This window comes from Triturus cristatus, chromosome 5_2 (genome assembly GCF_964204655.1).
Source record: "Triturus cristatus chromosome 5_2, aTriCri1.1, whole genome shotgun sequence".
Lineage (NCBI taxonomy): Eukaryota > Metazoa > Chordata > Amphibia > Caudata > Salamandridae > Triturus > Triturus cristatus.
Genome location: NC_140588.1, coordinates 611,703,688 through 611,726,281, shown reverse-complemented (window position 1 = coordinate 611,726,281; position 22,594 = coordinate 611,703,688). Strand labels below are relative to the sequence as shown.

General features: G+C 44.7%; 1 protein-coding gene across 1 annotated transcript in view; it reads right to left on the bottom strand.

Annotated features, from left to right (window-relative positions):
* Window positions 1-22,594, bottom strand: part of LOC146829064 (ribose-phosphate pyrophosphokinase 1) — a 143,010-nt gene that overhangs the window by 101,357 nt on the left and 19,059 nt on the right. Inside the window, exons 2-3 of the mRNA XM_085607692.1 lie at window positions 16,485-16,668; window positions 8,771-8,869 (exon numbers count right to left, since the gene is read on the bottom strand). Coding sequence (XP_085463818.1) covers window positions 8,771-8,869; window positions 16,485-16,668 — 283 coding nt within the window. The remainder of the gene's footprint in view (window positions 1-8,770; window positions 8,870-16,484; window positions 16,669-22,594) is intronic.

The following is a 22,594-nucleotide window of genomic DNA, read 5'->3' as shown; positions in this document are numbered from 1 at the left end:
TTTATATAGCACACTTGTCAAAAATAATCGATTGGTGCTTCACCAGACAGAGTTCGAGCATACTCCGAGGTTATACCTGTGCCAATGCGCGCTTACAATCTGGGAATATATTTTTAAACTCCAGATTGGTCCTGTGAAAAGTTGGCCTGATATACGCTGTCCACTAGTTATAGTGGGCACCTTGTATCAGTCCAAAAAACACCTTATTGGTTATAGGTTAAAGACAACCTTTATTGAAAGCTATCCTAGTGGTAGCTATGGAGAGCAGCCTTCAGGCTAAGTCTTGAAGGAATATAAAAGCAGCTTGTTTTACCAGTCTATAATCTTTTGAGTCACTAAATGAAAGATGTCCACACCAGATATAATGTATTTATTACTAAACCCACCCTCCTAGCCTCTTCATGAGACTAGAGGTCAAAACACATAAGTTACACTTCAATAATCACAGTAAAATAGCAAAAATACACGTCATGCCCTAGGGGAGAGCCAAACCATATACTAAAATAGTGGTATAAGAACAACGACTTAACTAGACACAAGGCCTAGAGCCAGTAAAGTCGCTGGGACCCCAAGGAACCACCCATGGTAGTGACACAGGGGACCCACGGGGCCGTGTGCAGTGTGTGAGCACAGCCGAGAGCTCCCGTTAGCTTCTATGGGGAACGTCGCGGTTAGATTTTTAAAGATTAGGGACACTTAGAAATGAGTCAGGACCAAACCCTTTTGGACTTAGGAAGTTCTAGGGCTAGCACCCGTCAGAGTACTCGTGTTACCTCACCCAGGGAAGCCGGGTGCATAGGTGTCGGGTCGCATCGTCGATTTCAATGGAAGCTGGCGAAGAAGTGCTGCTGCCGTGAAGATGCGAAGTGTCTAAAGAGATCCAAGCTTGGATCGAAGATGAGAAGAACCTGAAAGCAGAGGGGACAGAGTCTGGGTCACTTGCCAGTGACCAGGAAGGCGATGAGCAGATGCCCACCGATGTCGGGTGATTTCAGGTGAAAGAGGTGAAGCTTGACTCGAGGTCCAGGAGGCATCGAGGACGACCAGGAGCTGGATTCGAGCTGTCCCACGAAGGATGTAGAGTACTGCAACGTCGGTGCCCGGATTGGACACAACAAGCCTTGGCAACAGCAACCCATGCAGAAACGAGAAAGATGCTTCGGTGCAGACCAGCAAGGTCTGTGGGACTCACCACTTGGATGGGAGTCAGGGCACTTCTGGAGCAACCAGGAAAGCCCAAGGAAATGCAAAGTTATCCCCTCAGGGACCCACCAGTCAACAGACCAGGGATCGCGAAGGGACCTAGAGACGAAACACAAAATGGCGGCCCAGGGGTCACTCGGAATGATCAGGCCGACAATCTTCGGTGGATTCAGTGCTCGAGGTGGGGGCTACAAGTCAGCCCAAGCACGACTTCAAGAGACGTCAAGAAGTCAATGCACTTGCAGAAATGCACGGTGACCAGGAGTTCCGGTTCCACGCTACTCACAAGGGCTGCGAGTCTCAGCTCTGCTGGGGACTCTGGTCGGCCTCTGAGATGTCTGGAAATCCTCTTCCTGGGCTGCAAATACTTCAGAGTTCGGCGGGAGCTTCGATGATGCAGACCGGCAAATTGCTTCGTTGGTGCCTGCCAAGAAGGGGAGTCACTCCTTGACCCCAGGGGAGATTTCTTCAGTCCTCTGGTCTTGAGCAGAGCGTCGAAGGTCCAGGATTCAGCTTCAGAGTTTCGTCCAGGTTAATCTAAAGTTCTAAGGACAGGGGTCCCATACTTATACTAAGGTAGGGGGTTGGACATACTCTGGGGACCCACCTATGGGAGGGTTTGGAAAGAGGGGGTGGCTACACCCATTTCCTTTGTCCAGTTTCTCACCAGAGCAGGGGCTTCCAGCTCCTGAACCGGTTTGAGATGGACTATGCACAGGGACACCAAATGTGCTCCCAGTGCAGGACTTCAAAGCACTCAGAGTGCTCCCACCCAGCCCCAATACACATAAGCCTGTCTGGGAGGTGGTTACACCTCCCTATGACAGGAAACCTATTGTCCAGGCCTCCCCAGCCGGAGTTTCGTCCAGCAGCAGGAGGGCAGACTCGTGCCTGTGGCTGGCAGCATCCGTTTTGTGATGCCCGGGCTCTATTAAGTTTCTACCGGGTATACCAGTGCTGTCATGTCTCTCCCTCTAGAAGGGTGGGATCATACTTCCGTGCAGCCAGTCCAAAGTTAGCATTTACCATTTGGTTATAATGCACTTAAGAGTATATGGTCAGGCTGCAGGACCAACAGCATCAGAGAAGGGTCTCCGAACGCTGCAGAGGGGCTCTGCTCATATGCAGGGCCACCAACCAAGCACTCTGCCTTCAGGATTGATAAGGCCTGCCATAGGAGTGACTTATAGGTTTATATGTGGGTATACGGTGAGATATAGTGAACCTATATCTCGGTAAGGGGTGCAATGACCACCTTACCCAGGCTGCAGTAGCAGACCTGTGGTGTCATTTTGGGTGGCTTTCCAGGGGTGGCATAATACATGCTTCAGCCCCCGGTAGGCCTCTGAGGTACCTATGCCCTGGGTACATAGTATACCATATACTAGGGGCTTACTAGGGCACCTCAGTTCCCATCTGAACTGTACCTAAAGTACATGGAATCATTTTAGATAGGAAGCAGCATCTTCATTAATTTTGCACTGGCAAAAAATGGCAATAAGATATGCCCCTGAGGAAGGCCCCTTGGAGTCCCAAAATGCATCTGGCATGAAAATGAACAGAATGTAGTTCTTTAAATGTTATGTCTATGTCATTATTTGTATCATAACAAACTGTTTGAAATAACATTTTGTTGTAAGGCATTAGGACCTTTTACAATTAGCATGGAGCCAATGTAATGAACTAATTACATATTATGTATAAGGAAATAAATGCTGAAACACAAGATTACGAAGCAGACGGAGGTTCACATTGTGATTAATTTTGTGAAGAACTTCGGTTCGCAGTGAACAGTGCACACCACAACCAACTCTGTGTACTTGTTATATTTGAAGCCTTAGCGTCTCCTCATCTGCTGTTTACGAAACCCTGTTTTGGGGGACAGGATTGGAGTGTGCGCATGTCTTTGGCAGTATCTTATTTCCCCCCTGAAGTATATGGTCTACCTTGGGTTCAAAAAGATGTATACCAATCAAGAGGCATGCTGATAACGTCATTTCCCAGCTTTTGTTGTTGTTTTTATTTATATAAATTCAGCCATTACATTGGGAAGTGAGGTTTGCACACAGAAAACAGTACATGGTGAACTCAAATGATCAATAGTCAGGAGGCATTGGCATGCGTATACATTTCAGGAGAGGAATCCAATGCCCCTTCCCAGCCCAGTTTCAAGACCAAGTCCCTCCTGGTGGCACGGCCTCGGTGAAAGGGGACGTCCATCGACTATCCCCTAATCCGGTGTAGTGATTTTAAATATGTGGACATTCCAATAGCGTATGTATGCAAGTACCCTTATCAGTTTTGCAGCGTAAGCAGTTGGGTGTCTCCGCCCTTCCCATAGGTTGCAACCATACCATATCAAAATATACTCTGTGGAGGACTTTGAATTATATCAATCATAGCTTAATTGCCACCTCTCTTGGTGGTATCAGGGCCCCCTCCAAGTCAATGTCTTCTAGTGGACCTGTGGTAACTTCGCATTTGGACCAGAGTGTTCTCAGATTGTCAGGGATGTTATTAATTAGGGTTTTGTACGTCCATGAGACAGCTTTATTCAGCATTTCCTCTTGTAATAATCTATCCTCTAATGGCGCGTATTTCGGGGGGGGGGGGGGGGGGAGGACGGGGGCAGGGGTTGTCAGTGGCACTGGTTGTCGACACCGGGTGGCCAAGTCGGAGGGAGGTAGATGTCTGCGTCAGAATTCAGTGCGGGCTGCCAGAGCTCCAGCAGAAGCTGCTAGCCGGCCATGTTCCTGGCCACGCTTTTTCACATTTTTATTCAGTCTGTATTGACCATGAAAGCACTATGAATTCACCTGCCAAAATTTCACACTTCAATAAAATCATAATGAAATGTAATGATCAAGCTAAAATATTTAGCTCTCTTTAAAATAATAAATTATAAAAATCGTCCCACAAAATCGTTCACATTGCCTTCTGGAATCGCTTAATGCTAACCAAATCTATACTAAGCAATCAACGTGAACCTGCATCAAAGCCAAAAGCACAGATCACAGTGCATTTGTTCCTTAAACTCAGGGTTACAGTAATACATTTCAGGACTGAAAAACATATCTATTTGAAAAAACAAGGGAACCCAAAAGAGGTAATCAAGGACCTTGGGTAATAGTATTTTAAAGAAACATTGGTCCTTAGAACAGTAAGGGTAATGGAAGGATAAATATAGTCCGGAATCGATACTATATTGGGGGGATGTCCAGCCGGACAAACCCTTTTTAATTCTTCAATGCAATATTCACAGATACAAGAACATACTTTTTGTGGGACACAGTCCTGTATCCACCAGGGAGAACTGACAACACATACAAATCAATTACATACAAATAAACAAAAAGGCATTTCAGGCAAGAAGGGCAGAGCTTATGTACATTATCCAATGTTAGAAGCTTTTGTAAAACAACAGATGCACTTTAACACAATGGAATAATGTGCACGTTGTTTGCTTAGGTCAACGACGTTTCGATCCTGTTGTGAAATACTAGGATCATCATCAGGACAAAATACATTTCTGGCCTGAGCATAAGAAATTGCCTGTGGAAGTAAAGAAAGAAGGTTGATATAGAGGCGGGGAAGGTTAAAGAATAAAAGTGAGCATGCTGGCAGGGGAGCATGCAGCAGGTCAGCGAGACTCAATAGTAATCGAGGTGGGTGTTTCCTTGCTAAAGGTAAAACAGCCGTCAGGGGGTGAAAAATTACTCATTAAAGGATTGAAGACACAATTGTGATTAAAAATAATTGGCCTATGAAATATCGACTACATGCGGGTGCACAGCGTCCGATGGTGATTTAGTCTAATAGCGGAGCAATTACTTCCGTGCGGCAGTGTGGTGGCAACGCGAAGTGTAGCGATCTAATTCATGCTTGTACAAGGTGCGGGTAGTGGTAGATTTTAAAAGTAAAACGAATAATAACATGTCCAGAGTGGTGGAGCGTGGCGGAGCAGCGTACAATGACATAGAATGCTAGGCTCATGGCGGAAAAATAATTACGGCGAAAGACTAGAGTGACCGCAAATGAGGCTTCAACCTTTACACGGAGATCGTTAATAAAATTCAATAGTGGGGTCGACGGAAGTGCAGAGTCAAGGAGAAGTGATTACGATGTGGAGTCTAAGTGAAACATCCATCCGCGTTCAATAGCCTGCGAGAGGGGAGACATGCGGCGTGCCTGTGAGGGCTAGTGACCAAGGAGCTCTGAATAATTACGCGCTCACCAATTGGATCCGGTTTGGACTTGTGGTCTTGAAGGAAAAAGTACGGTGAGACCGAAATGAAAAAAGTATAAGCTCGAGGGATGCTAATTAGAACCTAGAGGATAAGAATGAAGAGTTAACCTTAAGTAAGGATTTCTACGGGGGAGGAAAAAGGGGAGACTATGGATGAGGGGAGGGAGCGGTGAAGTAATAGTTACCTGTGCAGTGACAGGCTGGTGATTAAGATCCGAGGAGAAACATATCTAAGCAGACTCAAGACGCTGTAAATAGTGACAGCCTCTTGATGACTAATAAAAATGTTCTTCTAATAAGTTTAGGGCAAAGGTACCTTATTCTAAAATAAGTATACAAGGTGAAAAATAGCATAGAGTGCTCAGCTAATTGGAGTTACCTACCATCGCATGGGTGACGTGAACCAGGTGCAGGCAATAGGGATGGTCACTAGGTAATGATCTAAATTCACTCTTAACCGTGCAAGATAAAATCTAAGATCCGGTGCCTTCATCAGCGTTAAGTATGGCTCCACATCTTGGGAGGTTGAAAGTGGCATGTATGATTTAATGGTTACCAAATTGAATGATTCCTAATCCTAGCATCCTCTTTATTCATACAGAACTTTTTCTTGACCTGGACCTTACAGTGTGCATTATTATTACCCGACTTTTCAAAAACACCACTCAATCACAACTCTTGAAATCTATTTTCAACATATTTAAGCTACATATTGTTGGACATCAGGGTAAAATCCAGACACTAAGCCATGTGAAAATGCGTGTGTTAGCTTTTTGTCAGCCAACATCCAGGATGCATAGAATATTAGCATTTAAGATTATTTTGCCTTCCTACACCAGTTTTTTTCCCCTCTGGTAGGCATTTCACCAGCTGCTCCATTTTATCTTGCTGACAACGATCAGAGCAGAAAAGGAGTCCGATAGAGCTGGCGATTCTCCATTGGGTTGCTGCATTTAGAGCAACACCCTTGCCAGCAGTCTCTTTTTCCTCTCATGATCAGGAGCAGCAGCATCCCCATTAGCATGGACACATGCTCTCCTCCTGGCCATTAGATCAGGGAGTCTAATGGTACATGCCCTTTGATATACAGAGGGTCATATGAGACAAGTTTATATTTTTTCTCTCATCCTTCTGGCTCAACACCAGAACCTTGAAGAGTTCCTTAAAAAATGTTCCAGGGCAAACTTGGCCATGCTTTCTTGCATGGATTAATATTTCACAGATGTTAGTTTTGGAAAACGTTTCAACAAGGAAATGGTCTTCCTCTACTACCACATGTACTTTGAGTGTGTGGTAGTCAGCATCTCATTACTACAGCATTGTAGGCCACAATACTGCACACAGATTGACACCTTGTGGGGATATGGCTCAAGGTTACTGTAGTCTTGTGGCTGGACATTATAAACCTCCTCTTAATTATACACATCCTAGGTGGTTCAGGATCAAGGTAGGGGTCCTGAATGTTATAATGGTCAGAATCTGTGTGGTAGGAATGAGGAGACTCAAGGGGAGAGGAGTTGGCCTAACGGTTAGGGCACTCGACCTCGGACCTGTTGGGAACTGGGTTTGAGTCTCGGTAACTACGCTAAAACATCCTGTGATTCTGGGCAAATCTCTTAATCTCCCCGTGCCTAACAAAAAAAAAAAAAAAAAATGTGTGTCCTCCTGTAACGTAACTGGTGCTATGTAAAGCGCTCTGATACCCGATTGGATTCAGGTCAAGTTTGCGCTATATAAAACGCCAAAAAAAAAACAAAAAAAAAAAAACAAGAGAAGTGAAGGTGACCACTGAGGTGATGGAGGTGTATGAGGCAGTGGTGGAGGATGGGGAATGTCAGGAGGACTGTGTGGCACAGGGCTGGTCCCTGCTTTATTTAGGGTGGTTACAAAACCTCGCGCTCCACAGAGGTGCTCTCCAAAATAGCGAGTGTGTGAGCGAGCGAGCGTGTGTGAGAGAGTGAGTGTGAGTGAGTGTCTTCTATAGGTAGGGGGACTGGTGAATGGAATGATCAAGAACCTTCCCCGTAGCATGGATATAGATTTTCACTGTTAAGCAGCAGACAATTCTAAAAGTTCGATGTGTGGAGGGGGCGCATTCACCTCTGACTTTAGAGTGGAGATCTTTAAGATGCTGCTATGGAGCATGCTTCGAGGTTGGCTTTGATGCAGATTTCTGCTCTGGAGGTGGCTAATCTTTGGCTCAAGGCTTCGCCGAAGCAGAGGAGGGCTCTCAGTGTAGTAGTTTTGAGGCCGGAAATGAATGGAGGATGCCTCTTTTGGCCAGTCTTGGGGCTCAATGACAGACTCTCTCGTGTTGTGCTTGGCCACCGACTCAGACACTGTTTTAGGCTGATCCCCTATAGGGTTGGTGACTAGGTGCAAGTAGAGGAATGGTAGATCTGGGTATTTTTGCCCTAAGATGGATGTCTGCGCTTTTGGCAGAGTGCATCTTGGGCCACAGGACTGGCAAATGACCTCTAACACATGACGTCCTCTCTTTCGGTCTCCTCAGAGCAAAAAGCAGTCAGCATGTCAATGGGGTGTAAATGGTGCATCCTGTAGTGTGCCCAGCGACGTTGTCCAATACTAAATAAATGTCTTGTTCCAAAATGCCTGGAAGACAGGGCAGGTCAACTCCACATTGCAGTTGGGGAGGCAGAGGCCTCCGACTCGATGTGCATTGGACCACTACAACTTTGCATTACATATGGAATATGGAAAACCGATTTTTCCAAATTCCTCCAGCCCAATAATCTCTCTCATAAGGCCAGAGTTGGAAACTGCTCCAGTGCAATTGGCAATAGAAGCGACAAGGTCTCTGATAAGTCTTCAACAATGTATCAGGATACTTAAATACTGGAACCGAAAGGAACAGAAAAGTGGAGGATAGTCCCAGTGCTTTAACTTAAGCGCCTGAACACTGGGCCAGGAGTCTAAAAAAAAAAGAAAAAGAAAAAGAAAATTGGAGACAGTCTGTCCTGGTGCAATGTGGGCTAAGGAAGGAGTAATGAGATAGAGAAAGCAAAGACTTCTTTGAAGAAAAACAACTTGCACATATCTACCCCAAGAGGATGGCAGGAGTGCGCAGATGATGTGATCTACAACAACACATGCTGGCAACATGAAATCCCACTCTCTGTCCAGGACTGTCATATTCTTCACAAATTTGAAGACCGCATTAAAAATACCTTATAAATAGCACTAAAATAAGGTTTTAAAATATTATGCACGTGAACCACATCAGTGCAGACCTTGACAATTTTTAAAATGTATTGCTATCTAAACATCACATTTTTACTTCATACACTTCATCCCGCTTACCTGTATTTGGGAAGCATGGAGGTCCATGGTGATTATGTGATCAGCCCCAGCCACAGAGAGCATGTTAGCCACCAGCTTAGCAGAAATTGGAGCACGACTCTACACAAAAAAAAAATATATATATATTTTTTAAACTCAATTGTGACACTGGTGCTTCATTTTATTTTTGCACTAAGCTGTTTGAACATCAGTCACAGATAACAAGTATGCGTGTACAATTGCTAATGAGGAGTGCTAGGTGCATAAAGCAGAACACAACTTAAGAGTGCAACAGAACTCATACTATGGAAGACATTTGATTTGCTAAATGAGGAGTAGAAAATGATTTTCCAGAATGAAACCAACACACAGAATGTGCCAGACACATGAATAATTTCTCAAAATTAGGTGCGAATGAGGCAGATCTGTAAGGTTCACATAAGTGCTGCTCTGCATTTATTCACAGGTTACTCCTAGGATGCCAGACTCATAATGTACACTCTTATTTATCCAAACAGCAGTTGCCACTCATTTACTTAAAGTTTTTAACTCACAAATTCCAGAGTAAAATGCCAACTCTAAAATTAGAAAACCTGCTCTAAACCTTGAAAGATAAGATAGATAGTTGCTTCGCTAATCACAACAATAGAACACTTTACAACAGGGCTGGTGTAGCAGCCCTATATCTGGAAGAGCAAGTTCTAAAACCCAATGGTAGGTTATTTATCTGCAAATTCATAGCCTATTTTAACAACCATGGACACCTATCTTGAAATGGTTTGCTCTCGAATGGACCCGGCATGTTTCACCTTCATAACCAGAAATGAGATTATATCCCACTCTAAATTTTTTTGTCATAAAGAGATCATTGTTGTTAGAAATTAATTCTCTAGTTAGCAAAAGTATGCACCTGTCTAAGTAGGGACCACAGTCCTAGTCAGGGAAAGTCAGCTACACAACCTACATTAACCTGTGTTCACCCTCCGTTAGCTTGGCATAGCAGTAAGGCTTAACCAGAGGCAATGCGTAAAGTCACTTTAATGACAGTAACACAGCGAAAACACAAGTTCCCTACCTTTCCTGCCCTGGCTCTAGACTCACGACATGGGGTATGCAGCTGTTAGTGTGGGTACCGGTACAGCCCTATTCAGGTGCAAGTGTCAGCTCCTCCGTCCCATTCTACCTCAGGAAGGCCCATTAGCCTGGTGATGGACCAACAGGGTGCAAATGTCACACCAGCTCCCTTTGCGTGACTGTCTAGAGGAATGCACAAAGACCCGCTGTCACCCAACCCAGACGTGTTTTGAGACAGGCAGAGGCATAGAATGATTAAAGTAAGAAAATGCCAACTTTCTAAAAGAATTTTTTTTTTTTTATTAAAACAGCAAAGGTCCCATTCAACTGGGATGGGTATAGTATCACAATTTTTACAATAAAAATTGGAATTATCCATGTCCTCGAATAGAGAAATAAATGTAATTTAATAACAAAGCGAAAAAACAAGTAATATGCGGTGGGATAAGTGAGCAAACCGTGAGTAGGTTAAAAGGAAATCAGCCTATTTCCTTACCGCAGGCAAGTGACTTAAAAAGTGACTTTTCAGTGTGTGCAGAATTGAAATTATAGAAAGTCACGATCAGTATAACATCTCCTACTCGATTATAGAATACAGCGTATAATTAAGAATTTAGAGACGCGAGTCGACGACGTTTCGATCCCCATGGAAGTGGTGGGATCTCTTCAAGACTCAACGATGAATCGAATGCCTGGGAAAGTTTGCTATGCGTGGGTGGAGGGTAGGGACAGCGTAAAGGGAGGCGGCAATGCGCTCCTGGATCCTCAGAACGTTCGGGGTAATTGGTGCAAAAAGTACAATGACAACGATGCAGTGTCCGTGAAAACGGAACGGGAGGAGAGGACAGGGGGTAGGTCTGGTGTTGGTGCAGACAACGCTTCCGGTCGTACTAATGAATTATCCCAGCCGGGAATGAAAGGGAAAGCAGCATCCTCAGCAAGGAAGAATCAGCATCTGAATAGGGAGTGTCAAAGGAACGGTCAGGAGGGGTCTGTAGAGTCACGGCAGTGCCGGGAGCCGCTTGTCCTGGCGCGGAATTGAATCACTTTCTAAAAGTGGCATTCTCAGACTTACAATTTAAAATCCGACTTCGCCATAAGTTGTGATTTTAAATTGTGAGTCTAAAGACACCAAACTCCAAAGCTCCATCTTTTCCTAATTGGAAATTACCCGTAAGAGACATTTTAAAGCAATACCAATGTTAACCTATGGGAGAGATAGGTCTTACAATAGTGAAAACGAATTTAGCTACCAGGACAAGTAAAGTCAAAAGTACCTGTCCTACCTTCTAAATACACTACACCCTGTCCGTAGGTCTGCCTAGGGACTAACTTAGGGGTGGCATATGTAATAAAAGGGAAGGTTTGGGCCTGGCAAGTAGGCTAACTTGCCAGGACGAAATGGCAGTTTAAACTGCACACACAGGTTCTGCAGTCACAGGCCTGAGCCATATTTAAAGGGCTACTGATGTTGTACAATCAGTCTTGCAGTTACACTAGTAGAGTTTAATATATATATATATATATCTACTGGCGGTCGCCAGTAGATAGTTATAGTTAGGACCACGTTTCCATAGGAAATCCGCAACATTCTATTTTGAATAACTTTGGCGCCGGTTGACGAATCCTCGCGAATTTTTCAAAATAGGTGGGGCGCTACGCTCCGCTCCGCTCCTACCCTGAAAGTCTCGGGGGGGATTCGTCAAGCGGGGGCTGAGATAAAAGGGGGGTCCCAAAACGCGTTTTTCCCATGCATTTTTCCATAGGACCTTTAGACCGAGCTACAGCCCGAACGGCTGAACAGAATTTAATGAAATTTGGCAGAGAGGTAGTCCTCAGGTCAAGGAAGTGCCTTTTGTAGGTTTGGTGTAAATCTGTTCAGTAGATTCTGAGAAAATAGCCTTTAAATCAATATATATATCTGAGCCAGCTTACGGTGCACTTACGGTGCGCTTACCGTACGCGTACGGTGACGTGCGCGATTCTGATTGGCCCTTAGATCTTAGTAAACATTCGAATCGGTCGAAACCAGGAAGCGGCGGCCGCCATTTTCTCTCTCCCACTCTGACAGGGGATTGAAAAACAAAGTCCCAAAACATGTAAAGGGGCTGTTTAGACAGCTCCCAATCACCTAGCCATGCCCAGAGAGTCCCCAACGATCTCCCAAGTGAAAAACCGTAATTTTAATTTTTTCGAAATTTTCGCCGATTACGCTTACCGTACGCGTACGGTAAGAAACAATTAAAAAAAAAAAAAAATCCACATTCTCCCCACCCCGTGAGCAAAAGGTGCCTGAAGGGCACCTTTTGTGCATGGCTTATCATTTGTAAACTTAAAATGTATATTACCTATCACAGCGATGCTCATCATATGTCCTCCATGTGCGCACGGTGCGCGAAGCGCATCGTGCGTTCATGGCCCATGTAGCGTAACGTGGGCACGCGGTGCGCGAAGCGCACCGCGTGCTCACTGTGCACGCACGGTGCGCGAAGCGCACTGTGCGCGCACGGAACGAACTGCGTTAAGTGGGCGCGCACGCCACAAATGGCGAAAAGTAACTTAGCATTTAAAAAAACGTACAAATTCACTGAAAAAACCATAGGTTTCACACACGTTATAGTTAGGAATTAGCATTTAAAAAACCTTGCAAATTCACTGAAAAAACCATAGGTTTCACACATGTTATAGTTAGCTGGACATTTTACTGATAAAAAAACCAATGAAATTCCCCCGTTATAGTTACTGTAGGCAACTATAACTCACGCGACCGTAATCCTCTGCTGATGACATATGTGTCTTTATGAAAAAAAAATATTTGTAATATATGTATAGCTAAAATTTAATGGAAGAAGACATGGGCAAATAAGTGTCTAAATACAGTATTAGCATCAGCAGAGGATTACGGTCGCGTGAGTTATAGTTGCCTACAGTAACTATAACGGGGGAATTTCATTGGTTTTTTATCAGTAAAATGTCCAGCTAACTATAACATGTGTGAAACCTATGGTTTTTTCAGTGAATATATCCCTAGTATAGTGCACTTTAAGTAAATTAAAAATGCCGACTGTGGTTAGGCCAATGCTACGATGTGTTGGGTACAGAGCACATGTACTTTAGCACTGGTTAGCAGTGGTTGAAGTGCCCAGAATCCTACAACCAGCAAAAAATTAAGTTAGCAAAACAGGAGGTCAGAAGGTAAAAGAAGTCAGAGGACACTGCACCAAGGGTGCCAGGTCCAACAATTGTTACAGCTTTTCAGTGGCAGTCAACGCTTCATCCTCCGACAGAAAAAAAACTAGAGGATAAAAAGAAGGTAGGAAGATAACCTGAAACCAAATAAACATACTCAGCACTTAATGCAAACAGGACATCTGCGTTTTCAATAAAGCCTTATCCTAAATTAAATGCTGTTAAAGGAGGAGAAGCTGGCATCATCAAATCCTTTCCTCATCTCCTAGCACACATGATCGCCAATAAAAATGCTCAAAAGGGTATACCTTAAAAGACTTATGATGGGTTAATATCACAAAAGAATGCCCCAAATGACATTTCTGATTGTTTAATACCATAAAGCGAACAAGGGGCCACTTTTTGTGGATCTTGAATTAAAGTTGAGGCAGTGGTGTTTTGCAAAAAGGGTGGAGGGCAGCACTCCTTGCTGTCTAACAGAAATCCTTAAGGGGTACTTACAAAATGCACAGCAGTGGGTGCCATTCCTCTGGTGGAGTGGGACCTTACTCTCCGAGGCCCTCCTGCCCCATCGTATCCTGGCTGAAGATGTATACCAAGCTTCGAAAGAGGACAGCTTTGATTGGACTTGACATAAAGGGTCAAGAGCTGACTGCTACAAAAGAGTTGAAGAATAAGTTGGCAGCCGATTTTCCTCATTAAAGTGGAAAGTTGAAGGCACCTTGGGTATGAAAACAATTGGTTGATAGTTACCTTGTTCGCTACAACAAGTAATATAAGAAAGACATATGAAAAGCACTTGCATGTCTCCAATGCCTATAGATAAGCCAACTACCCCAAAAGAGGACACCAAGGACAGAGAGATTTTAACCTACCAAGTCAATCCTAGTGAAAATCTTTCACCACCCTTGTAGAAAATAAAAGGACCAGAGAACACAGTCAGAATAAATCAAATAGAAAAATATTGAATCCCAGATTCCACCAGGTAAAGTGAAAGAATTTCAGTGAATCTATGTAGTGGTTAGTTGCTCAGATGCAAATAGGTCTTAGTTGTGGAAGTTGCTCTTGCTGCCTGCAGACTCTTGGCAGGCAAAACCGATATCTAGGGATTCATATGCTTAGTCTGAAGCATCAAAGCAGTTAAGTGAAGAGATGTCTGTGAATAGTTGGTCCCCAAATCATAAGCCATTCGCTTTGAAAACAAATAACTGACAAAGATTTCATAGGTCTGTGAACTATACCAGTGTGTACCAAACCGGAGCTATCAAAATTAGCTTCCATTGGGTTTTGTGTCTGAAAACTGCTTAGTAATGAGTGGAATTGGCAGAAAGGCATAGGCATATATCCCTGACAGAGGAATGGAAAGTGCTTCCCTGCATATCCCACTTTACGCCCACCAGCTAGCAAAAGACTCTTATACCCGCTTCACCTAAAAATCCTGAGGTATTAGCTTCTCTCTATAAATCTTCTTACAAATAAAGTTTAATGTTAAGTGTGTTGAAGGACACAGTATTTCCAATCTTCTCCGTATTGTTGCGAGTTAACGACAGTCTATAGTTCAAAATAACAGTCCCCTTACTGGAGTTCTTTTCCTTTTGTGAAGAATTTCTCGTTTTTTGTAGCTGCAGGGTCTTATTTCAAAATTCATTCATTCTGACATGAAATGCATAATTATTTCAGCTCCGAAGAGAAAATACCTCTATTGAGCACGCCCAGGTGTCCACACCAAATGAGCAGATGCTAAATCAAGGACTTTCTAGTCAGAAGACACTCCAGAGAGAGCGCAAAAAGGAGACATTGCTCTACCACATGAAGGACAGTTGAAGTGCGCTGCTTCAGCAGCGCCCAAGCGCATTGAAGGATTTTGAGCGTTCTTGAAAAAGATAAACTAGAAACCTAATCCTAAAGTTGAACATATTGTGCCCGCCATACTAAATAACCACGTACAAGTGACGATCCTGAAAAGACACTGTCCTTAAGGATTCTGTTTTGTTTCTTTCTTCGATGGGATAAGTGCTGGCTCGATGGGATAGGCGCTTGCTGAATGGGAGCTTTTCTTTAACAAGCTGTTTTCAGCTTCCTTTGAATTACGGCCAATCTAAGGTTCTTGACAGGGCTCAGCTCTATAGATCTTTAAATCCTCTATATATAATCATCAAATAGTCAGTGGGCTTGACATAAGACTGAGGGGGAACAGTAGGTTGGAACCGAAGAGGTACCCTGAGCATCATAATTAGACAAGAATCCACCCTGACATGGGAGTGTCAAGTCACAGTAGCACAGTGCACTACAGGTCATTAGGACCTCTCATGGAAACGCAGTAGCAGGAATGTTTAGTGACGTGAATAGATCAAAGCCATAAGCATGATCTTTGTGCATGGAGCACAAACTGCCAAGTCCTCCCTGGACTTGGAATTGTGTGTCTTTTGCTTTCTCGCCCTAAGTGCGCCAGGTATGCACAGACGGGAGTCCTGGGCTCACTGTGCCACTGGAATCAAGCTATCCTGGCTGAAGAGGGGTGAAACCCCGAAACCGGTCCTAGGATGCTTGTTTCCAGTCCAGGGAGGACCTTGCTTGGCAGTTCGGGCTGGACTGTTCCAATGAGGCACAGGGTCAAGACTGATTTGCATATAGCCAGGTCTAAACTGGGGTGGCATGGTGAGCAAAAGAATGATGGATTTAACCCAGATCTCTTGACTGGGGTGAATGTTTTGATTTGTTCGGCATTCCGTCCATCAATTGTGTGTCTTTTCCTTTATAGTACACCAACATACTTCTTAGAAGCCAAAGCCAACCTCACACGACTAACCTCTAGTGAACACTTGGAGAACTGCTGAGCAGACACCATGTTTAAATAAATATAAGACCAAAAACACGAAGACAGAAGCAGCTGTAACAAAATGAAAATGTGCTTTTTTTTTTTAAACTGGTTGTTCATTGAAGCGGTTAATTTAGGCAAAGCACTGATGGTGAATAAAATCTGAGAAAACAACAGGAGAATAATGCCACACAGTAGCATGCCCCTTGATTTTATGTGCAGAAGGAATGAGGAGCAGTCACATAACAGCGGTATTAATAAGCAGACATTATCGAAAAATGTGTAAGGCTGCATACTTTCTGCCTACTTCCAGAGTGTTTAAGTTCAGTAGGTCAGCGCTTATTACTGTTTTTATAAATTATCCAAGATACAGGTCAAAGATCATATTATTAAACAAACCAGCTGTGACTCTTCTACACTCACACAAGAAAGGCCCAAAACCTGCAATTTGGGTACTCATTTTGTATGCAGAGTCGGTTCCGACCCCGCAAGATTGAGGGACGACGGAGAACAAGCTCATTTTAAATGTTATGCGTACATTTGCATGGGTTTCTTTCAACATCTTAGCCCGAGGAAAGACTGGTACTTTCACCAAAGTCCTACTGAACAATTTCAACACCTCCAGCATTACAATGATTCTTGACACTGTCCTACCTTGTCCTTTTTGTCCTGCCGAGCATAGGGGAAACAGGGAATAACAGCAGTAACGCGGCAGGCAGATGCAATCTTGCAGGCATTGATCATGATGAGGAGCTCCATCAAATTGTCATTTATTTCCCCACAGCCACTCTGTACGATGTAGACATCCTCGCCTCGAACGCTTTCCCCGATCTCCACACTGAGGACAAGAAGAAAAAAAAAAAATAATAATTATTCCATATTTGCCATTTTGTACAAGAACGTAAACACATTTTAAATATCCAGCAACCCAAATGTAGACTTAAGAAATACAGCAGGGCCTCTCTACACACTGTTAACTACAAGGGAAATCTGTGTACAACCATGATCTATAGTCACACCTGCCAAGCCGCACGTCAAGACAAACAGATGATGTAAACCAGTAGATAAGAGCTATTCTGGTTTCCGCAAGAAACTATAAATATAGATCTGTGGTCTAGTCTGCTAATGAGAGACCTTTACACCTTTATATACATGGGTTGAACTCAAAGCATACAGAGTAACCCAGAAACTTTTCTCAATAATAGTTTGGGTTCTAGGGTGCATGCAGAGACTTAAGTCTTTGTACAGTTACAGTTGTGGGGCTCTTCTTCTTTTACTTGCATTTGCAAGAATACTGCATTCCTTGGAGGATTGCACTTTAAATACAGTGCCCTTTCCAACTCCTAAAGTAGAATATTATGCGTAAAAAAGTGTTGCAATGCGGGGCTACATGGTAACACTATGAATATTTATACTGGAGAAAAATGGGTGCTTCCTAGGGTGCTGCATATCCAAGTTATAACTTAAACGTGCTGCTATCATTGGCTGATCGAGGTCCGCACTGGTTGTGGATTGCTGGGGTGGAGTGGGGGGCGGTTGTCAGTCCCCCAGCATTCCCTGACTCAGTCATCCTCCCCCGACGTTACAAGTGCACCAGGAGACTTCCGCAGTGAAAGACGTGCACGGGCGAGACGTCAAAGCCCGGAGGAGGATGGGCGAGGCCACCAGTCTTGATTCGAAGACTCTGCATCTGAGCACTGAAATTTCTACATTATGGATAAGTGGAAGGCTCAGGGATTTAAGTGGGCCGGGTCTCACCGGTGCTGAACACCGGCAGTTGTTAGGTCTCGCCTACGCAGCGCACATGAGCTGCGTAGGAGGAGGACCTTCAGACATCGTTCAGCTGTTTTTTGAAGCACATACATATGTGCTTCGAAAAACAGCTGTTTTTTGAAGCACATACATATGTGCTTCAAAAAACAGCAGACTGCGCGCGCATGCTGCACTCCTGGGCTTTTTAGGTCTCGCCTAGGCCAATCGCGGCACCCGCTTTACTTTGGTAAAGCGTGGGTGCTGCAAAAGTAAAGAAATAGAAAAAAACACCTATTTCTTTACTTTTGCAGCAATGGCGGCAGCCGCGGCAATTGACGTGTAACGGCTGCTGTGATCATTTTTAAGTGCTTGCTAGTACAGGTAAATGGATAACCGCCGACAACTGTTTCCACTGTGCCTTTGTAGCTTCTACTGCTCTTTCATTTCGCTTCTCGCTCGCCGTTCGTCTCCGCTGGTGTCTCACACCCTCTCCCCCCTGTCGCATAAGCATGATGGCGGAGACACGTTTGCTCACAGCTAGAGTAGCGATGCGACCCAGCAGCCATGCCTGCACGAGCACGGGAGCGCCTCCCACTACAAAGGTCTCGTGGTGGGCATCGCCTCGCAGCTCTGAACTAGCTAAAACCAGAGATCTGCTTTTCCTATTACAAAGCCTCCTCCCAGAAACAAACTGCGGGGCTCCTTCGTCGGAAACTGCGCCACTTCCCGTCAGCCTCGCGGCCTGTCAGCACTTACTCTTTATTAGCCCGCCGGTTTAACGTCTTCTCCACACACATTCTTATTGGGCACTTTCACAGCAAATAAATGCTATCTGAGGGGGCGCTGCTTCAAGATAGGGGAAGGCAGACGCATCTTATTCACGAGGCATTAAAAAAGCAAGGCTGCGTTTTATAACATAGGTTAAACTGACACTGTGGTGACTCAACAATGTTATTTATTTTCTGAAGGAATCCATTTTAAATGTATGCATAGAGAGTGATACGCAACGAGTTTGTATGTTAGGGCCCACTTCTGGTCAACAAGGGCTCTTTAGGGACCTTGGGATATTTGTACACACATAATCAAAAAGGTGTATAGTCGTTGGTTATTCGAGGACTCTTAACTAATCACCCCTTGATCAAGAAAATGTGATATATTTAAAGGAAAAGAAAGCTTACATAATATTGTTATTTATATAGTTCGCACTCTGCCCTCTTGGCACAGGGCAGTGCAGCAAGGGAGAAAACTCAGTGGCTTGAGCACCTGCTGTTGAGATTTATTGTTCACCTGCAATTCATAACATCCAATCACCACGAATTTAACTGAGTTTTTCTTTTTACCCTCCTTCAGATGTCAAAAAAACTCAATGCCAAGAATTTTCAGAAAGGCGCATATATTTATTAAAGCACCACACGGGTTTCGAAGCACTTGGACGCAGCATATCGGTAAGCGTTATACAGATGATCTTGCAAGTATTAGGACCAGACACCGAACACGTGCTCCTTCCAGGGAAAACCCCTATTGTAGGCAATCGCTTTCAAGTGATAAAGGAGAATGATTATTGAAGGACTATTAACCTTGCTGCTTGTAGATAAGTATGTGCTAATTAGCAAAATGTATTCCCTGCTTGAAAAAAAAAAAAAAAAAAAAGTAGATTACGTCCAAGTACACAACGGCTGGCCACCAAGGAGACGTGATTAAACTAATCTTCCACCACGCCTACCAAGGAGTTTGACAGTAAGAGACTCGCACTCAAGCACGCCCAGTGCTTCAGGGCTCACCTCTGCAAGCAGTTGAGATATAAATGTTCGAAAAATATTGTTCCTCTCAGAAGCTTGTGGATTTTAATAAAAGACTTCAACCTATTAGCACTAAAAGAAATATGGATTGGACAGCAGGTAAGTAGAATATATTTTTAGGGCTGTGCGAAATTTGTAGAATTTGCTTTTGCGTAAACATGTGAAATTTAACAAAAATCACCTGAAATTATGTGAAATGCAAAACCGGCATTTAGCGCTCTATTTTCACCTTAAATAATAGTGCCAAAAACACGCGTTGCGAACAGCAGATAGAATTCTGGTCGCTCTCGTTATGCCCGTGATGACACTACGATAACATTGGCATAATTTAGGAAAATTCGCGGAGCACATTAAAAGCGAAATTAGAAGAGATTAGGCCAGGAAAACAGCAATTTCACCCAAGCCACATATTCATCCATTTTTATGACAGCATCAACTTTCAGTGGGTGAGGTTAATATTTTCCTTAAATACCAGTATCTATTGAATTTCTGTGTTCAGCAAAATTTGCATTTTGGAGTGTATGTGGAATTACACTAAAGCGTAGTAAAGTTCTATGGAACTATAAGACTTTTGCTTGTAGGATCTGAAAAGCAAGCTCTTAACTCGTGCCGTTTTGTTAGCACCCAATGCTTGGGATACGCCAGCCAGGATTGGTTTAATCCCATGATGGTTTAATGTGGGTATTGTAGAATAGTGGCATACATGGGTTTTAATAAGACTCACTGACCCGTGGAGTAGGTATCAGGGATTACATCTACCCCAGGAAGGGATGGGGTCACAGAGTTCCTCTTCACATGGGGAGTCGCCTTTTTAAATTTGCAGAGTAATTAATGTCTGTAGGTTGGTATAGTGTGCTGCCAACGGAAAGAACTCTGATGGCAGAAAGTCAGTTCACTTATCATTTTGTCTTATCACCTGGCCAGCTGTAAGTTATTACTGTATATAATCCCTTTCTGAACAGCAAACAGTTCCATTCCGACATAAAATCTTATGTGGCTGAACAGCCTTCTAGAAGAGAATTCTTTCTTTTACTTTAGCTTTGTATGTGGTTGATTACAACTAACATTTCTTTACTTTTATATTTCAAAAATAATATTAGTTTATTTTTGTTCAATATAACAGAATTCAGTTTCTTGTAAAAAAATCTCTGAATTCACTTTTTTTTTTAAAAAGCATTGAAAATGCAATAGGGAGGGTCGGGGAGGTGCGACATCTTGCTCGGGGTATTTCCGACCACTCCCCACTCTTGTTGCACTTGGATATTGTCTCGGGGATGGAGGGGAGGGTGGTCCCGATCAACCCCTGGTACCTGCGTAATCCCGCAATTCGCGCAGATTTGATTAAATCCCTTGAGCAATATTTTGGAGACAATGTGGGATCGGTGTCGTCTGCTGTTTCTCTGTGGGAAGCGTTCAAGACGGTACTCCGGGGGGAGGCCCTGTCCCTCATTTCCCATTCCAAGAGGTGTGAGCGGGAGGAGGTGACCCGTATCTAGTCTGAGATAACTGAGTTGGAGGGCGACCTGGATTGTGGTGTCACGGACGACAAACTGCATGCTCTTAGACTCAAACAAGCGGACTACAAGGCCCTAGTCACCGAAGCGGCCTGAGTAGGGAGCAACAGGGGCGTCTGTATGACATGGGTGATAAGGCTGGAAAACTGATTGCGTGGCTGGATAAAAAGGAGAGCGAGTCGAGTTGTTCCGCTGGTTGAGAGAGTAGATGGTGTGTGTGTTACTGATCCGGTGGAAATTGTTGATTGCTTCGCAGAGTATTTCCGCGGGGTGTATTCCCCGGTATCTTCTCACTCGGAAGAGGATTCTCGCGACCTGCTTAAAGATATTGCGTTGCCTTCCCTCTCGGAGGAGGATAAATCGTTGATGGACGCGACTCCGACATCTGAGGAGATCGCCCTGGCCATACGTTCAGTCGCCTCTGGTAAGGCCATGGGTCCTAATGGCCTTCCCATTGAATTGTACAAATTGCAGCCGGATACATTGGCGCCGCATCTTCGAGATATGTTCCTCGCGGCGGGTTACGACCAGCGTCTAGCCACTATTGTGGTTATTCACAAGGAGGGGAGGCCGCGTGATTGGGTCACGTCTTACAGGCCCATTTCGCTTTTGAATGCGGAACCGAAAATTCTGGCCAAGGTGCTGGCTAATCGGCTGGTCAGCGTGGTGTGCGATCTGATCCATCAGGACCAGTCCGGTTTTATCCCTCATCGCAACACCGCGCTTAACCTGCGGCGTCTGCATGGGGTGCTCTCGAGGGTTCCGTTCATACGCGAGCCGGCCATTTTGGCGTCCCTGGACGCCACTATGGCGTTCGACACGCTTGAGTGGCCATATATCTGGGCGGCGCTGGAGAAGTTCGGGTTTGGCCCGGGATTCATTGGCTGGGTGAAATTGTTGTATTCCGGACCGCTAGCGCAGGTGGTGGTGAACGGTAGAGTATTGGCTCCTTTTGAATTGGGCAGGGGCACGCGACAGGGTTGCCCGCTGTCGCCTCTCCTCTTTGCGCTCGCCTTGGAGCCCCTGGCGGAGTGGCTGCGGTGGCACCCTTCGATTCATGGTCTCCGATGGACTCCTGAGTATGAGGATCGAGTCTCTCTACGCGGACGATATTCTTTTGTATCTCGCTTCCCCGCGTGAATCGTTGATTGTGTTAGTGGATGTACTGTATTCCTTTGGCCGTAACTCAGGCCTAGTCATCAACTGGGCTAAGTCCTGTGTATATGTCCTCTCAGGGGAGGTTCCTATCCTCCCGCGGGGTTGTCCTATCCAAGTTGCTCAACAGGGATTTAAGTATCTGGGTATTTTTATTACCCTGGACTCTGCGGCCCGATACACACAGAACCTACTCCCCCCCCCCCCCCCCTCCCAACGTTTGAAGGCAGATGTGGCGCGTTGGAGGCGCTTGGCGCTCTCGCCGCTCGGCGCCGTTTAAGATGATGTCGTTGCCACGGTTTTTATATGCCTTACAAAACACGATGGATGTCGTTCCGGCTTGTTACTTTCGGGAGGTGGAGGGTCTGCAACGCCAACTGTTTTGGGACGGGAGGCCGCGGATCGCCCTCGCGAAGCTGACGCTCCCGTGGTACGATGGGGGGGGGGGGGTCGCCCTCCCTGACATCAAACGTTATTACTGGGCCTCCCAGCTGGCTGCGATAAACCATGGGCTTTATGGGCCCGCCCTTAATCCGGCCTTTGA